The following is a 17,711-nucleotide window of genomic DNA, read 5'->3' as shown; positions in this document are numbered from 1 at the left end:
CTTTCAATGATATTCATTGTGGGTCCCTTGTTTACTGTTTGAAGAACTTCCATATCTTGTTCAATGTCGGTAAATTTGTGATTAGTGTCGTGCATATGTATACCCATGGCGGAGAACTTATTGTGTCTCATCGCGTTGATGTGTTCCGAATATCTAATCATAAAGTTGCGTCCTGTTTGACCTATGTAGGAGCTGCTGCATTCATTGCATTTTAGTCTGTATATTCCAGATTTGGAGTAAATACTGGGGGTATTGATTGATGCGGAGTTGTGTAAAATTTCGGAAGTTCTATTGTTAGTTTTGAATAAAATTCTTACATTGTGTTTTCGGAAAAGGTTGGTGATTTTGTGGACGTCATTATTATAAGTGAAGGTGGTTGAAACATGAGTTTTTTCTTTTTCTTTTATGAGTTTGGTTTTAGGCCGGTACCTATATTTGTTTATTATTTGTTCTATAAACTGCCTGTTGTACCCATTGAACTTAGCAATTGCCCTTATGGTATTAAGTTCATTATTAAGATCTTTCTTTGCCATGGGTATGGCGAAGGCTCGATATACCATGCTATTGTATGCTGCACGTTTGTGCATTATGGGATGTATGGAATCTTTGTGTATAGTGTTAGCAGTTTGTGTAGGTTTCCTGTATATTTTGTAAGACAGGCCAGATGTATTTCTAATAATAGTTATATCTAGAAAATTGATTGCTTTATTGGTTTCTGACTCTAGTGTGAATTTAATGTATGGGTCAATATTATTCAAGTCTTGAAGAGTGGATTCGGCGTTCTTGATTGATTCATCCATAATGACGAATGTGTCGTCCACATATCTAGCCCACATGAGAATATTTGGAAAGTTGTTATTATTGATTTTTGTATGTTCTAAGTTATCTAAATAAATATTAGCCAAAATTCCTGATGAAGGTGATCCCATCGCCAGTCCATTCTGTTGATATATAATTTTGTCAAAAACAAAGAAATTATTGTTGATGACCAGGTTTAGAAGCTGAATGAAATCTTGTATTTCTAGTTTGCTAAGAGAACTATATTTACTTAGATTATTTTCAATGATTTTTGGAAGTTTAGAAATTGGTATGCTCGGGTACATATTTTCTATGTCAAAGGAGTGGAGGGAGTGGTTAGGTTGTAGGTTTAATACCTTTAATTTCTCAATCAGTTCAGTAGTGTTTTTAATGGATTTGTTGGAGAGAAAGTGATAATTTTTTGTTAGAAAATTTTGAATGAATTGGGATGCTTTGTAGAGTGGACTGGGTCTGTAGTTGATAATGGGTCGGATAGGAATATTAGGTTTGTGAATTTTCGGAAGGGCTTTAACTGTAGGAAGGCCTGGATTCATGGTTATCAGTTTAGATTTTTCATGGTCTGTAAAAAGAAATGTTTAGTTCTTTAAAGTTTGCTTTAGTTGCCGCTGGATTTTTTGGGTAGGATCTTTCTTGATTATTTTAAATGTGTTGTTGTTGAAAAATTCTTTAGTTTTGGATACATAATCAGTTTTATTCATTAAGACAGTAGCTTTACCTTTATCTGCCTTTGTAATTATTAAGTCATTATGTTTTATTTTACTTTTAAGTTCTGTGATTTGTTTGTGTTCAGAGGTAAATTTGTCGTCATTAGAGTTAATGGAAATAGTTTTCCTACTTACGTTTTCAGCTGTGCCTATCTTATCTAGTTTTCTTTTTATTTCGAATCTAATTTCGTCTTGTTTCTCCAAAGGCATTTTGTTTATTGTAGCTTCTGATTCTATAATCATGTTAGTCATTATGTTTATTTTATTCATGTTAGGCCAGTTTTGGTTAGGGCCTTTTGATAAAATGGCGATTTCTTCTTTATTAAAATTTACATTGGAAAGGTTAACTACAGGGGGATGAAATTTCTCAATTATATTTTTTGTCAAATTGATTTCTTTAGGTTGATTTGCAAGTGAAAACGTTTGTTTCTTCTTTTTTAAAATGTTTAATTTTCTATCTAAAGTAAGTTGTTTTTGCTAAAGAATATCAAACAATTTATTGTCAATTTGACTTTGAAATATGTTCCATTGTGCTATAGAGAGCAGATGAGCTGCTTCAAGGTGAGTTTCATACAATTTGTTATTTAAGGATTTTTTCTTATGTAAAAAACAAATTTCGTTTTTCAGCCAAATCTTGTTCGTTTTTTGTTGAGTTTTGATCAAATGTGGTGCGTAACGATGTTTTTTAATTGTTCCTTTCAAAAAATTGGGTGTTAAATCATGTGTAATACATTGCTTCAGGAAATTGATATCTTTGCCTAATTTGGCAACTTTGATTTTTAGGCCCATATATTGATAGGCCTTTCTCTTTGCCTGGTAGGTCGTTTCACTTATAGTTAGGAACTTCATTGGTTCCGTATTGAAGTGGGATTACAACAAAATTAAATTCTTTCAAGGTCCACCTATTCAATACAATGACGTTTCATTGTGATTTAATCACGTCAAATTTGTAATATTATTGTGAGGATCGTAAATGATGCACGGTTCATTTCATTATCAAAATTATTATATATATATATATATATATATATAACCTTGTTAGTATGTTCCTCATTAATACTTTTTCCCGGTTAGCACGTCGTAAATTTTAAGTCCCGATCCCATCGTATTAAATCTGTATAAAAAATATCTCACTTAACACATCACGATTTTTTGCCTTTACCGCTTAGTACGATCATATATTCCCCAGACCTGAAAATGTTCTTTGTCATCCCTTTTGTACGGAACGTGATTTCCAACAGAGATAAGAGCCCTCGCCACGGGTTGGTTGGAGAAAGTTGCGCGATAAAAGGAAATGACCTTGAATGACCTTGAATTCTCGAACACCGAGTATATTGCGCCTTCAAGGGGCGCATTGAATTATGTTTTCATGTGTTTTTATTTTTTAAAGCTGTCCTGTTGACATGATGATAGCGAACACTCGTAATCGAGTAGGTTTGTCTTCTAGGCAGGATGCCTCTTCATCTATGTGTTCAGAGGTGGACTATACAGTCCAATGTGGGAGTTACACAATTTGCCACAGTGATGACAGGTAGTCCCAGGTAGAGCAGTAATGTTATTTCTGTGTCTCCTCAGCACTTCTTTTTCTTTCCTACGTTGCCTCGTGTCATTCGCTGTACGTCGGTGGTTTTCTTCAAAAGACAGTGTGCCGTAATCGACTAGCGATCTCCAGGATGAACGGTCAAGGGCTAAGTTCTCCCAGTTATCAACATTAATGTTACATCTCTTCAAGTTAGCCTTGATTACATCTTTAAATCGCTTCCTCTGACCGCCTACACAGCGTTTACCTACTGATAGCTCCGAGTAAAACACTTATTTGGGAATGCGATTGTTGGGCAATGCGATTGTTGGGCATGCGAACTACGTGCCCTGTCCAACGTAGCTGGCGTCTTAAAACCATGAATTCTATACTGGTGGTGTGTGCCTCTTCAAGAACGCTGATATTTGTGCGCCTGTCTTGCCAAGTTATTTGCAATATTCTCCTCAAGCAGCGTTGATGATACTGTTCCAGCTTTTTAAGGTGTCGACTGTAGCATGTCCAGGATTCAGATCTGTAGAAGGCTCACTCCATCAATTGTGACATTGATATCTCTTTGACCTTCCCCAGGGGCTGGTTGGTATAGGATCTGTCTTTTGCTGGTATTCAGTTTGAGTCCGATCTTGTTGTACGCAGCAGAAAAAGCATTCAGGATTATCACAAGCTCTTCTTGTGTCTGAGCTACAACAGCGTTATCATCAGCGTACTGTAACTCAACTAATGCTGCAGACGATGTCAAAGTTCCTGCCTTTAAACGGCTCAAATTAAAAAGTTTACCATCCATCCTGTAAGTTATATGAATTCCTGGAGGGAGATCATCTCTGACAAGTTCCATGACAGCGGCAACATACAAGGAAAACAAAGTGGGGGCTATCACACAGCCTTGCTTAACACCAGTATTGATATGGAATGGCTCTCCAATAGAGCCGTTGCCAGTGACAGCTGCCATCATATCAGTCTAGAGCAATTTCAAGATGGCAATAAATTTGTGCGGAAAGCCATATAGAACTAAAATTTTCCACAAAGCTTCTCGGTTTACAGAGTGAAATGCCTTAGTAAGATCAATAAAGATAATATAAAGAGGTCTATTTTGTTCTCTACATTTTTCCTGGAGTTGACGAGCTGTGAATATCATATCTGTGGTTCCTCTTGAAGGCCTGAAGCCACACTGACTCTCTGGAAGTATTTTCTCCACCAGGGGTACCATACGATTTGCCAAGATTCGAGCAATAAGCTTTCCCAGGCATGACAGTAAGGATATTCCCTGATAGTTATTGCAGTTTGTTCGATCCCCTTTCTTAAATATGGGAACTACCAGACTGTCTCTGAAATCAGGAGGCATTTCTTCTGTGCTCCAAATTTTGACAATCAGTTCATGTATGTGTCTTATTAGTTCCTCACCTCCTTCTTTGAGACCTTCCACTGGTATACCATCAGGACCAGAGGCTTTGTGACGCTTTGCTTGATTGACAGCATGCTTAACTTCATCTAGTGTTGGTGGGGAGCCAAGTTCTTCATTGATGGGAGCTTGTTTTAATATATCATACACCTGTTCATCATTAATCGAATCCTGGTTCAAGAGGTCTTCAAAATGCTCTTTCCACCTATTCATGATGGAGTACTGATCTTTTAAAAGTGTACTCTTATCGCTGGACCAAAGAGGATTCCTCCCAAAGGTGGTGGGACCATAAACTGCTTTTGTCGCTTGGAAGAACTGTCGTGAATCTTTATCTGCTAGATATTCCAACGCTTTTGCCTTTGCTGTCCACCATGCATTCTTGAGCTCACGGGTTTTTCTTTGGGCATTTGCTTTGGCAATACTTGCAGCCTGTTTCTTAGAGTGGGAGTTCATGTCCCTTCGCCATGCTTGCAAGGCTTTTCTCTTCTCTGAGATCAGTGCTTCAATTTCTTCATCATTTTCATCAAACCAGTCCTGATGTTTTCTGGTCTTATATCCTACTGTTTCTTTGCAAGCATCTTGAATAGTGGTCTTCAGACTCTCCTAGTGTTGCGTTACATCAGGTTGATATTCCTTCGGCAAAGTCCGATGAAGGAGCTCTCTGTATCTTGAAGTAATTTCTGTATTGCCAAACTTCTCGGTGTCGAAAGTATGTCTGAAGCTCTTCTGTTGTTTCCTCCTCTGGGTGGACAGTGACAAATGCATCACTGATCTAATAAGTCGGTGATCTGTCCAACAGTCATCAGCTCCCGTCATTGCTTTGGTAATGAGAACATCGCGTAGATCTTGCTTGCGGACGATTACATAGTCAATGAGGTGCCAGTGTTTCGATCTATGATGCTGCCATGATGTTTTGAAGCGATCCCTTTGGCGAAAGATGGTGTTGGTGATTATCAACCCATGCTCAGCACATTTTGAGAGGAGTCTAATACCATTGGCGTTTTCACTGCCAACTCCCTCCGTGCCAATGACACCATTCCATACTTCATGGTCCTTTCCCACTCTGGCATTAAAATCACCAAGCAATATGATTTTATCTAGGCTTATGGCTGGGAGTCATCCAAAATTATGCATCACGGAAGTTACTGCCACAAAATGTGTAACGGAAGTGTAACTCTAGCAACCGTGCTGTCGTTGGTGGATGGTCATAACTGAGAGACATGTCTATGATCATTTGATTTTCTCAAAGGGAAAAGTGGTTTATTTTTTGTTCTGTGTTCTTTGTTGTCAGTGAGATTGTTGAATAACCTAGTGCGCCTGATTGTGCTTGTAGCCTATTTTGCATTCCAATCAGAAGTTAAAAATTTATTCAGAATCACTCTTTCCAACTTCGGAAACTTTCCTTTGCATACTCATTTTCTTTTTCCATTTCTATTTTGCTTGTATGCATTTTCAATTTTGCCTCGGTTGCCCACAATAGTGTTCAAAGTAGAAGGTACTGTTTTAATATTCTCGCCAACTCTACATGCTTAAGATGTAGATTCCTGTCTACTTCTTGAAGGATTTTTATTTTTCCTTCATTAGCGAGTGGTTTTACAATCCTTTTCTTATCCATAGCTAGGCTGTCACATGACAGATACCATATGTACTGCGCTACTGAATTTCTCACGATTATCCTATTAGTCCGTAAGTAGGCTGTCACGCGACAAATAGTCACTTCACTCCTTTTTACCACTCATCACAATAAATTGAAGGTAATGCCAATAACTGTTCTTGTGATAAGATGATTTAAATCATTGTGGTATGACTGAAGATAATAATAAGTCCATAGTGCAGCAATAGCAGATCTTTGACAGGTAATTTGTGGGTGCCATTAAGTAATAAGGCTTGCATATACTGTAGGCCTGTCCCATTAAAACGTTATGTAAAGATGCAGGCAATGGTAAAGCGGTGTACCATTCATACAAAAATATGAACTGCTAGTTTGACAGTTCACAGACCAGTCTGTCCGAACCAATGCCGAGTACTGCCGAAGTTTCGTGTTCAAGTTGGCGGCCGAAGGCGTTTAATCGCATATGGCGAGTATAACCTCGCGAGAAATTCATGCTCGAACAAAGTGACCAAAAAACAGTGTTTAATTACCCACTGGTCAGAAACCTAAGGCTTCAACTGACAATTTACAATTATTTTAGGAAGAAAGTGATCTGCTATAATATGTAGGTACTGTAGCTACTTCTATGAATCCAAGGGCAAAAGAATGGCATATGTTCTTCCATGTTTTTCATATCTTTTAATAATCTCTTGTTACTTTAACAGGCTCCAGTAGAGAATTATTGATATTTGTTCTCTCGATTTTTTCACACTTTTTAGTGCTCCCCTTTATCTCCTGAAACACTACACACACAATGTAATATGTACTAATGTGTAAAGCGATACCATCTCCCTGTTGGATAGTTTTTAATGGGATATTCGATAGTACGTTTTCTCGCTTAACACAATTTTTTTACATCATTCCCTGCAGAAACGTACTAACAAGGTTTCACACACACACACACACACACACACACACACACACACACACACACACACACACACACACACACACACACACACACACAGAGAGAGAGAGAGAGAGAGAGAGAGAGAGAGAGAGAGAGAGAGAGAGAGAGAGAGAGAGAGAGAGAGAGAGAGAGAGAGAGAGAGAGAGAGAGAGAGAGAGAGAGAGGGAGGGAGGGAGAGTCAATTAAGACTATGCAAAGTACTTAGAGGCCTTCCTTTGAGCTCATATTTCTGTCATTCTTTTACTATGGGCTTCCTTTCTGTCTTCAGACCAGGTTGGTCCAGCCTTCTTCTTTGGTCTTTCCTCTTGGTCAACTTGCCATTTGTGAATTTTGGATCTGAAGATTACACTGTTTTGGACATCTGCTGGTGTAATTCCTGCCTGTTTTGATTTTGCCAATCTGTTTCACTGTGTCTGTTTTAGCTTTACTCCTGTTTTCATAGAATTAGACTATTTCTTAGGCAAGTCTGTCTGGATGCATTTTTTTTAATATGCCCGTAGAATCTTAGCCTGCGTTTTTTAATGCAAGTTGTGAACAAGCATATAAGAAGGGAAAGATGTTATAATACGCTCCTTGTGAACACCAAAACTGCCGTATTAAAATTATCACAGTGTTGAGCTCTTGACACAACACTAACAGCTGCACAAGGTGTAGTACTGGAACTTTGAGGGATATACGAACTTGATAATTTCTTAAACATCAGGAAATCCCTTGGTCTAATATGGCAACATTGTATTTTTAGAAGGAAGATTGATCCAAGTACTTCAATCACATGTACAGCACACAGCGCATATTTTTAAGTGTTATCAGTAGATTATATAGTTGAAACTCATTATTCAAGCTCACCTTCTTATATGCATGTTCACAACTTTTTTTAATGAACATCGAGAGACAATGATAAATTGTCATTTTTAATTAACAAGTGTTCATCAAGATAAAAGAATCCTTGTATATGGACCATACTGAATATTTTAATTGTGTTCATATGTGTGTTTTTGCAACGATGTTTGTAGTCATAGCTTTTAAAGATTCAGTTCTACTTGACATTTGTACTAAGGCATTCAATTTTAATGACGGTATGTTCTTCTTTTAAACTATCTTGCTATGGATAGCAGAAGATGGCTGTTTACATTGGCCGAAAGTAGTCCTAGTAAAAAATATATCCATTTGGTGGTCAATAAAACTTTCATTAAGAAAATGTCATATCCATCAGTATGGGCCATTGATGAAATTCATTGCTTAAACGACAGCTTCATGATCACTTATACCATCTATCACTTCGTTTTCTCTAGCGAGTTCATTAATGCCACGGCTGATTCCTTCCCATTCCTAGCCCTTTCCTAACCCATCATCGTCATAAGACCTATCTGTGTCGGTGCGACATTAAGCAAATTGTTTAAAAAAAATAATTATAATAAAAGATATGGAACTGGTTTTAACTCTTCTGAAGTATGATCTGGAATAATTTTCCCTCTACCAGGAGCTGATATCAGAATTGATGGGCAACTCGTTTACTTCAGAGGGAAGTATCCTTTCCAAAAATGCGCACGGTCTAAGCCTGACAAGTACCTTAGAAAATTTTCTGGACCTGTGAATCTAAAATGTGCTATCTTAATGGTTTGTTCTATATTGGTAAAGAAAATGGCGAAGGGGCTCCTCTTTGTCCAGGATGCTGTATTGTAGGGACTCGTACTGAACCATACAAGAGGTCTAATAGAAACATCACCTATGATAACTACTTCATGGATATGGAACTACCGGGCGAGTTGCCCATGTGGTTAAGAGCGTGCAGCTCTGAGCTTGCATCTGGGAGATAGTGGGTTCGAGCCCCACTGTTGGCAGCCCTGAAGATGGTTTTCTGTGGTTTCCCATTTTTACACCTGGCAAATGCTGTACCTTAATTAAGGCCACGGCCGATTCCTTCCCAATCCTAGCCCTTTCCTATCCCATCGTTGCCATAAAACCTATCTGTGTCCATGCGACATAAAGCAAATTGTTAAAAGTAAAGGATACGGGACTGGTTTCAACTCTTCTGGAGAATGGTCTCGCTGTAGTCAGAATGGTAAGGGGGGGAGAAAAAAAAAAAAAAAAGATTCCACATGTATATTAATCTCACAAGAGCTGAGAAGTATTGTCATCAATTTTTTACTTAGTTTCCTCTGTTCCCAAGCCTAGAAAATCAGTGTAATTCAAAGTGCTGTTTTTAACACATAGACGACGGGCCCCGAACGGAGGCTGCTACCCCATGTAGATTGGATAGTTCAAGCCGCCAAGAAAGAAATTACACTGCTGCACTCAAAGTACTGTAACTCTAAAATTATTCAAGATATCGACCTCAAAGTTGGAACATGTACTTACTTTGTTGCTTAGTAGTGTACAGTGTGATACCTTTCAAAGCAATACTGTGTACAGTGTGATACCTTTCAAAGCAATACTGTCTGTGACTCCATTTAATATTCTTTCTAAGCACTGTGTAGTATGAATGCCCTGTTTGTGCCTTTCGTGTACTTACAGTATTCAAGATTCAAGCATACAAGGTTTTCTCTTTACAGTTACTCCCTGTTTAGTGTTAGCCATTAATCATTAGAAATATCTAGTTCACTGTCACTCAGTACCTATTATAACGGTCGATACATAATCACAATTATCGGTAGCCGTCGGCAACTGAATATGCCGCGCCATGTTGACATCCGCACCAAAACTCCAGGGAATAGCTCTACATATCATACATAATTTTGTTAAATAGATGAAGGTTTAAAGAAAGAAAGATGCAGCGATAATTTATATGCCATGACTACACCATTTGGAACTCCTAATCTTGCCCATAATTTCATCAGTAATAAAGGAAATGGGAGGTGCATAAAAGCTAGAATTCTTGTAGCCCGGCACCTACTGTTCGCTGTTGCCTATCGTCAGCTGAGAAACTACGAGAATTCTCAGGGCTCATCACCCATGTGGCATAATCAGACAATGAATCTGCATATAAATGTTGAAATACTTTTGTCATCACATAGGGCACGTTGCCATGGGTGCGCCATCTTGTACGGTGATTATCGGTGCATAAGAACATCCGTGTATATACAAAGTTTCCATGCCTACAAAGACCGTATAATTAAAAAATTAAGTTGACACTAAAATCTACGATCCCTTTACTCCATTACGTGATTGAAAGTAGTTGAAATTGTAGCCAAGAGATAGCACAACAAGCTACAAACGATGCCTGTCTGTAAAAACGGAGACCTCCGGGGCCTGTCAACTACCAGACGAATATGAAAAACTTAAATTTTGTACAGTACGTATGTTGGAGACTCGCTATTTAGATATTTTGTGAAAAGAAAAAAAAGATTGTGACATTTGTTTACATTTGACCGTGAGTGTAACATCTTCGCTGAACGCATTCCCTGCATATGTGTTGAATTCTTGTTCTATCACCTCTGGTATAGTAATTAGTTGCTTGCACAGTGTTACAAAGCGATGCTGATGTTGAACGGTGCAAGGCTCTTTCTGTGTCAAATAAAATAACAAGATATTTAAGTGTAAAAGCAATGAAGAGCAGAGTGTGATTTGCTGCAAATCAGTATTACCAAACACAGTATACGGAAGAGTCTCCATGTCTAAACCTTTCACCGAATCATGTGTTTTTGTTAAACTTGCAAATGTGATTTTTCAGATAAACATGGCTGCCAATGCCATGTGAAATAAAAATTAAAAACACAAGAGTACGGGGGCATCATAGGGCGATGCAATATGTTCTCGTCTTTTTTCTTAAAGTGAAAATGAAAATGAAAAAAATGAAAATCTACAGCCTGTTTCCAGTCATTTGACCGGGTCAGGAATGGAATGAATGAAGTCCCCATCTAGCGGCAAGGAGAGGAATTGGGCTGGCTGCCGAAGCCTGTCGCACTCCTCTGGGGCAATGATTAATGAATGACAAATGAAATGATATAGGAGAGTGTTGCTGGAATGAAATATGCCTCTGCTTTGTCCAGCACAAATCTCACATGGAGTGACCGGGATTTGAGCCACGGAACCCAGCGGTGAGAGGCCGGCGCATTGCCGCCTGAGTCACGGAGGCTCCCTTCTTTAATTTATTTTTACTACAGAAAGTAAATGTAACTTTAAAGCTTTTCAATCTGTCGAAAACCCTAACTATAACACGTATAACACTATAATAGGAAAGTGAAATGAAATTTCTGTGAAGCAGGATAGGAGTGACAAGATGGGATGAGATGAGAAATGAGAAGGTTGAAGATATAGTTAAAGAAGAGCCACTACAGAATAGGATAGAGGCATCTAGACTTAGATGGTATGGACACATGAAGAGAATGACAGAGGAAAGGATATCGAGGAGGATACACGAAATGGTGATAACGGGTAAATGACCAAGAGGAAGACCAAGAGACAGGTGGTTAAAAGGAGTGGAAGAATGTGTACAGAGAAGAGGAGAGGACTGGGCAAAAGTGACTAGGGAGAAGTGGTGGGAAGACAAGAGGAGATGGAGAGGCTTATGTTCCAAGCAGACCCGGCCAACAGCTGGAAACTGCAGATGTTGATAATGATAACACTATAACATACCTGTAAAAATACAGACTATTAAAGTATGAATGACATGTTCAGTTCTACAAGAACATCCTCAGATTCTATCAAATCACTGTATATCATGCGTATATATGTACAATATTGTTTACGTTGCGCAAAATTTCTAATAATAGTGTGTTAGTGATGATATGATCAAGTATTAACAAATGACTGTAGTAGTATTCAACAGTCGCCTTATTAACTTAGAAATGTTTCTATACTTATCTAAGCTGCTAATGAATAGTCCATCACCTTCAACAACTGCTTCTGGACTGCGGTCGAGGCCTTGCAGAGTAGCTAAGCAGAGGGCGAGTGGAAAATTCTGTGGGTAGTCAACACTCTGGAGAGTGAGTTGGCCGAAAGGGCAAATGCTGGGTGTGTACCTTAATTAAGGCCACGGACACTACCTTCCAAATCATAGCCCTTTCCCATCCTTGCTTTGCCGAAACTTTTAATGTGCCAGTGAGATGTTAAACCATTAGCAAAAAAATATATGTATGTATATTAACCTGAGATCGAATATAAAGATCATTTGGGATTCTGCTGTAATTTTGAGCTAGAGAAGTACAACCTGTGATCTTTTAAAATTGATAGTTGGCTGAAAATTGGAAAGAAGCTGTACGGTGGAAGTGTGAAAATGACTACAGATTTAATCTGTTTATTACTGACTTGGGGTGTTGGATATTATTGTCTCCTAAGAATTATACAAAGCTCTTTGGGACTCACGTTTATTAACTTCATAATGTTATAATATTTTTGCTAGCATTAGTTTTAGTGGTGTTATAATTAATTTTATCCTTGTTATTTTTCATAGGTTCAGAGTGTAGCAGTGAAATGAATATTTCGGTGCATAATACTCTTCTTGCTATGGAAGATACTTCTTGCCCTCCTCGCAAGATAATACGCAATGTTGATGATCGTGAAATGAGTATAGATTCTCGTCAGTTGTATGATCCCGATTCTCTGTGGAAACGAAGGCATCCAAGGTAATTGATTAGCATGTTAATCAGCCTCCAAAGCATTCAGATTCAAGGGTATTCTGAGTGATGGGCTACTGTTGAAATCTGGGGCAATCAGACAGAACTGTTTAGATTCGTTAAACTACTATTAACTTTATGCAACATGTTGGTGTTTTTACATAACTCATGTACAGGTTGCCAATCTTTCTTTATCAAATTGACTGATCCAAGGCAATTAGTCTTCCCAGGTTGCTAAAATAAACTACAAAGTTGGTCAGTGTGTCTGTCTCTCCGTATGTCGTATCTCCACCCGTTGAGGACATCTTTGAAAGAATGTATTTCTCACCTGGGGAAATTTCTGCCACGGTTCTATAACTTGGGAGCACCTGTGTTTTCATGGTCTGACTTGCGTACTGGTAATTTATTTATAATAGGTATCAAAGAATTGCCGATTTTTTTAACCTTCCTCTAAATTCATGTTGTACGGGTGTTTCCTTATTTCAATAGCCTCTCAGATTTTTTTTTTTTTGAAATTCTGTTGCCCAGCTGTTAACATCTGTTATATTAAATCAAATTTTGTGGTTTATTTTGGAGGAATGCTTAACTAAACCTCAAATTTGCATGTGTTTGTTCTTAGTGTGACAGATATGTTCTGTAAATCTGGAAGAAATTATTTTAACCATTATGGTTTGATTTTGGTCCTATTGACTTATACGTAATACACTACTGAAAATCACTGTCTGCCTTGTTAGTACTATAAAAATCTATTGAATGTGTGATTTTCAGTGGTGTATTCATTAGAAATTAGTCCCTCAGTTTTGACTCCATAGCAGGGACCACAGCAACGTTCAATATGGTAGACCTCGGGAGTCTGTAATTCTTTGACTGATTGCAGATAACGAACTAACTTCCTATTTGATTTGTAAACTGTCTTGTGTCCTATTTACTTAATATTTTTGCAATCCTTTCTGTAATGTTCTTTACCTAGAGCAGTATCACTATTTTCAGACAGGTCAGACCCTCCTCTGTACTCTTCCAAAGTGGCCTTTCCTTTACCTTGTTTTTCATTTCCCTACAATAACATTGAATATTTTGCAGTGAGTACCCATTTCTTTTGAGGGTTCTGGATAAAGTAATTTGCTTTTGTAAACAATACTGGCAGTGTATTTGAAATGTTGGCAATCTGTATGTAAGGTACAGAAAAACAGACAATCCAACCCTAAAAAGGAATTGACTAGCATCTTAAGATAGAAACAGTTGTTGCCAAATTGCTTTGTTTCTAAATAATACAGTAGAAGAATGGCTACCTGTACATAGGAGGATGTAAAAGGGTATGATAGTTAAACTCTTAGATTTACTTACATCAGGAATTATTGTGCTTTCAAATGCTATGTTTGAGAGGAATACTTCAAAAGAACCATCACCAAGGATAGTACACATGATGGTGAAGGTGGTGGTGGTGCTGGTGATGCTGGTTATTGCTTAACCCATTAACGCCCAGTGATCCATAATAGGTTATATCTTAACCAACTTTAAATTCAGGATCTGTTATGAATGTGCAGGTACTTCTGGGATTTTTCGGTGATAACAGATCACTATCTGATCTGTAGTGAACTAAGTATCTCTAGGCCTAGAATAGTGAAAGTGATATCTGTTTGCAGACGAATAAGGGTAGAGAATCTCCAACACAAGCAGATTAAACAAAGTACAAGGATATGATTACTGAAAAGTTCCAAAGAGTAGATACAGTAGAACCTTGATGCATCGTTCCGAGACATCGTTCCTGGAACTGTAGTTTTCCCGTATGCGTCGTTCAATTTATTTAGTCTCGAAAATATTCCGCATAAACTGCACCATCCTGCAGGGGAAATAATTTTCTTGCACCATCATGGGCGACCTATCAAATGCTCCGGCTAATTACCCCTCCTCCGACTATCATCCTTTCGGATCAGTAGAATGGATCAATGCATTTATGAAAACGATGCTTAGTGTCGGTAGCTATACTTGCTTCTATTAATCAGTGAATAAACCAGTGACCGCGCCATAAAAAAAAAAAAATTAAGCAAAGCCGCAATCTTCATTTCACATGTCACATTTGTCATCAAAATAGTCTCCAAATTGCTACGAGACACCTCTCGGATACAATTAATATGCATCTGTAAATAGTATTTTTAACGTGAGGTCAACTGGGAACCTGCATTTCCTTCTAATAATTTACCAGCAATACCATCCATCCGGCGGAATCTATGTTAAGTTGTTCATGTCTATTCATTCAAGAGGTTTAAAAAAATATATATATTTTGTAGTTAATTCAAAATCATCTTATCTGCCATAATTATATCAGCCTATTTTCAATAATAACCTCTTAATTGTATAAATCTACAATTTTATTCATGATTCTAGAATCATAAAGAAAATATGATAAGTCATTTACATCAATCACCTTTCTCCTCTTTCTGTTGAAAAACATAAACCTAAACTATCTACGATCTGATTCATTTAATCCTCTTGCTAAATACTTGTTATCCGCAACATAAAAAAAAAAAGAAAAATTCTCATAATCACATAAGTCGTAGGTACCAGTCATATTTGATGAGAATGTAGTCAGATATTCTTTGAAATTAAGTATCTCATATTAAAAATGACAATGAATTGATAAGCAGATAAGTTAACATTGGTAAAAAAAAAATCAAAGTCCCTAAGCTTTAGAAAATGCAAAGTAAATATGCTTAATTAGAGTCCCTCGGCTCTTTTTTTTTTTTAATGCTTATTTTCGTTGGTATTGAATTCATATTTTGTCACTAAACAAAATGCATATCTTCCAAAATTGTAACGTCAGCAGTTGCAAGTAAGTTCTAAATATATAATAGCTCAAAATGGCTATTTCGAACACATATCGATCATTAAATGAAAAGTATTGGTCAGTTTGACCATGTCATTTGGTAAAAATAATCATATTATATCGTAAAATTAAATGTAGGTATCGTATAATGATCAGTTATCGTAATTCTATCAGAAATTATATCTGTCATGATTTATGGTTGCACCTATGTCCAATCAAGTACCATAAAATTCGTAGGAATATATTTAGTAACATTATTTATTTAATTGTGGTAGAGATTTAAATTATGAAGTCGCTTTATCCATTAAAATATACCCTTGAGACCAAACATCAAATAACATTCATTTCAACGTTGACATATTCACCAAGAAGACAAGTTTACCGTTATTTATTCCTTATTTGGAGATTTTAATCTAAAGACAGTTGACTATTACCAATATACGAATTCTGCGACATGTTTCATTGTATACATGTATCATTAACCCAACGTATCTTGCATTATTATTTTAAAATCATGCCGCAAACGTTAAATGTTATTAATGGTTAGTAACACATCGTATTTACTACCACAGATCATACGTATACCTATCTCTCCATATATCAACATTAAACATTATAATATCGCGTCATTCATGACCATAAATATATCTCAACGAATAATTGTACGTATAACCTCCTCAACACGTCGTTTTAAGACTTTACTCTCCTACATAAACATTAATCACTTCCATCTAGGCGGCAAATCATCTCAACATATCGTTAATATACTACAGCGGTGCATTTCTGGGTTAAATTTCACTTGTAATATACATGATCACGTTATTCTGTAAAAGAAACACATGTATAAACAAAATAAGTTAATATTTACTCACATGTAGTCGCAGCGTAATAGTAACGAAGTCTAAACAACTCAGAAATTAATTATCTTCTTTAAAACGTTACGTCTGGAATATATCACATTGAGTACGTCGTTTTATTTCCATAATGGTTGAAAACATCATTTGAAATCTCTCCTTGTTTAACTTTAAGCATTCCTACATCATGACATTGATTATATACACTTGAAGAATACCTACTTCCGTGATGATAAATCCACTAGGATAATCTCATTGCGAAGACAGTATCGACTGAGATTTCATCATGAAGAACTTTGTAACAAGCTACACACCAATGTTTACTGCAAGTATTTATATACTACGTCTACGACACATAAATTTCAAGAATATAAAATAATTCTTTGGACTTAACTTGCAACTGCCGACGTTAAATGACTGGGTTAGGCTCCGATGTTGTCATCTTAGGGCTGCGTAGATAGCCTCCAACATCCGTTACGTCATCATCAGGCGGTAAATTCCAGACTTGGGCTAGCAGGAACAGCTGGGCGGTCTACATCGGAAAGTCAGCCCCATCTCCTCTTAGCCTCTCATGTTGTAGCAGTTAGTCACATGTGAAAGAAACATTTCCAGCATCGTCATTAATGTCACGAACATAGCCTTCAAAATATACTACATAGAAGCTAGATTATGGTTTTGTAGCAGGTTTTTATAGTAGAAATTCAATGTTAATTTTTCGTAACAGACTTTAACAAGTAAGTTATCGAATTAGCTCTTAGTTTTTCATTCAGACATTCAGCATATGAGAGGTCTAATTTGTTTTGGTATTTCGCGACGACCTTCAGTTTGTATTCCGACTGCAGTCCAAATATTACTCAATTTCTTCTGCTTATCCGCCTCGATATTAGGTTGGATATCGGCGTAACTTTAAAAAATTCTTCATTGTGCTGGATCTTTAGCTCTTGCTCTGTATATATCTCCCTTCTTCTTCCCGCGAGGACTATTTTCTTCGTGGATGAACTTGCTTCGAAGATTTGCGTAAATTTTTTTTTTATTGTTCACTCACTTTTTTTTAACAATTTTAAAAACATTCTATTATTTTTTTTCATCACGGCCGCATGGATCCTTTATGCCTTTATGTCTAATTTCGTGACCTAGGCATACTTGATTCGCCAGATGAACGTCTTTGCCGTCACATTCATGGCCTCCTTGATTTTATGTGTCCGTATTTTATATATTATGAAATCACGGCCTATTTAACTTAATACATTCGTTCTTTTTAGATGTATGGCTCAGTTACATAATCTCTGTGATCTCATTACCGTGCATGGCAAATTTTAACGCCGTATGACATCATTTATTCCGTTATCAGGACGATGAAAACGGTACAAAACTAATGTTAAATTTCTCCTTATATATCGTTCCTTGAACTATCTTTTTCTGCGTCGATCGTCAAAAGAATTGCTAATCCTCGGCCAC

At 37.1% G+C, this 17,711-nt stretch overlaps 1 protein-coding gene across 1 annotated transcript in view; it reads left to right on the top strand.

The window, feature by feature from the left end:
• Positions 1-17,711, top strand: part of pkaap (A-kinase anchoring protein pkaap) — a 217,149-nt gene that overhangs the window by 120,451 nt on the left and 78,987 nt on the right. The window contains exon 8 of the mRNA XM_067139711.2: positions 12,413-12,584. Within this exon, the coding sequence (XP_066995812.2) occupies positions 12,413-12,584 (172 nt within the window). The remainder of the gene's footprint in view (positions 1-12,412; positions 12,585-17,711) is intronic.

The sequence above is a fragment of the Anabrus simplex genome, chromosome 2 (genome assembly GCF_040414725.1).
Source record: "Anabrus simplex isolate iqAnaSimp1 chromosome 2, ASM4041472v1, whole genome shotgun sequence".
NCBI classification, from domain to species: domain Eukaryota; kingdom Metazoa; phylum Arthropoda; class Insecta; order Orthoptera; family Tettigoniidae; genus Anabrus; species Anabrus simplex.
This window is presented reverse-complemented; position numbering and strand designations above follow the sequence as displayed.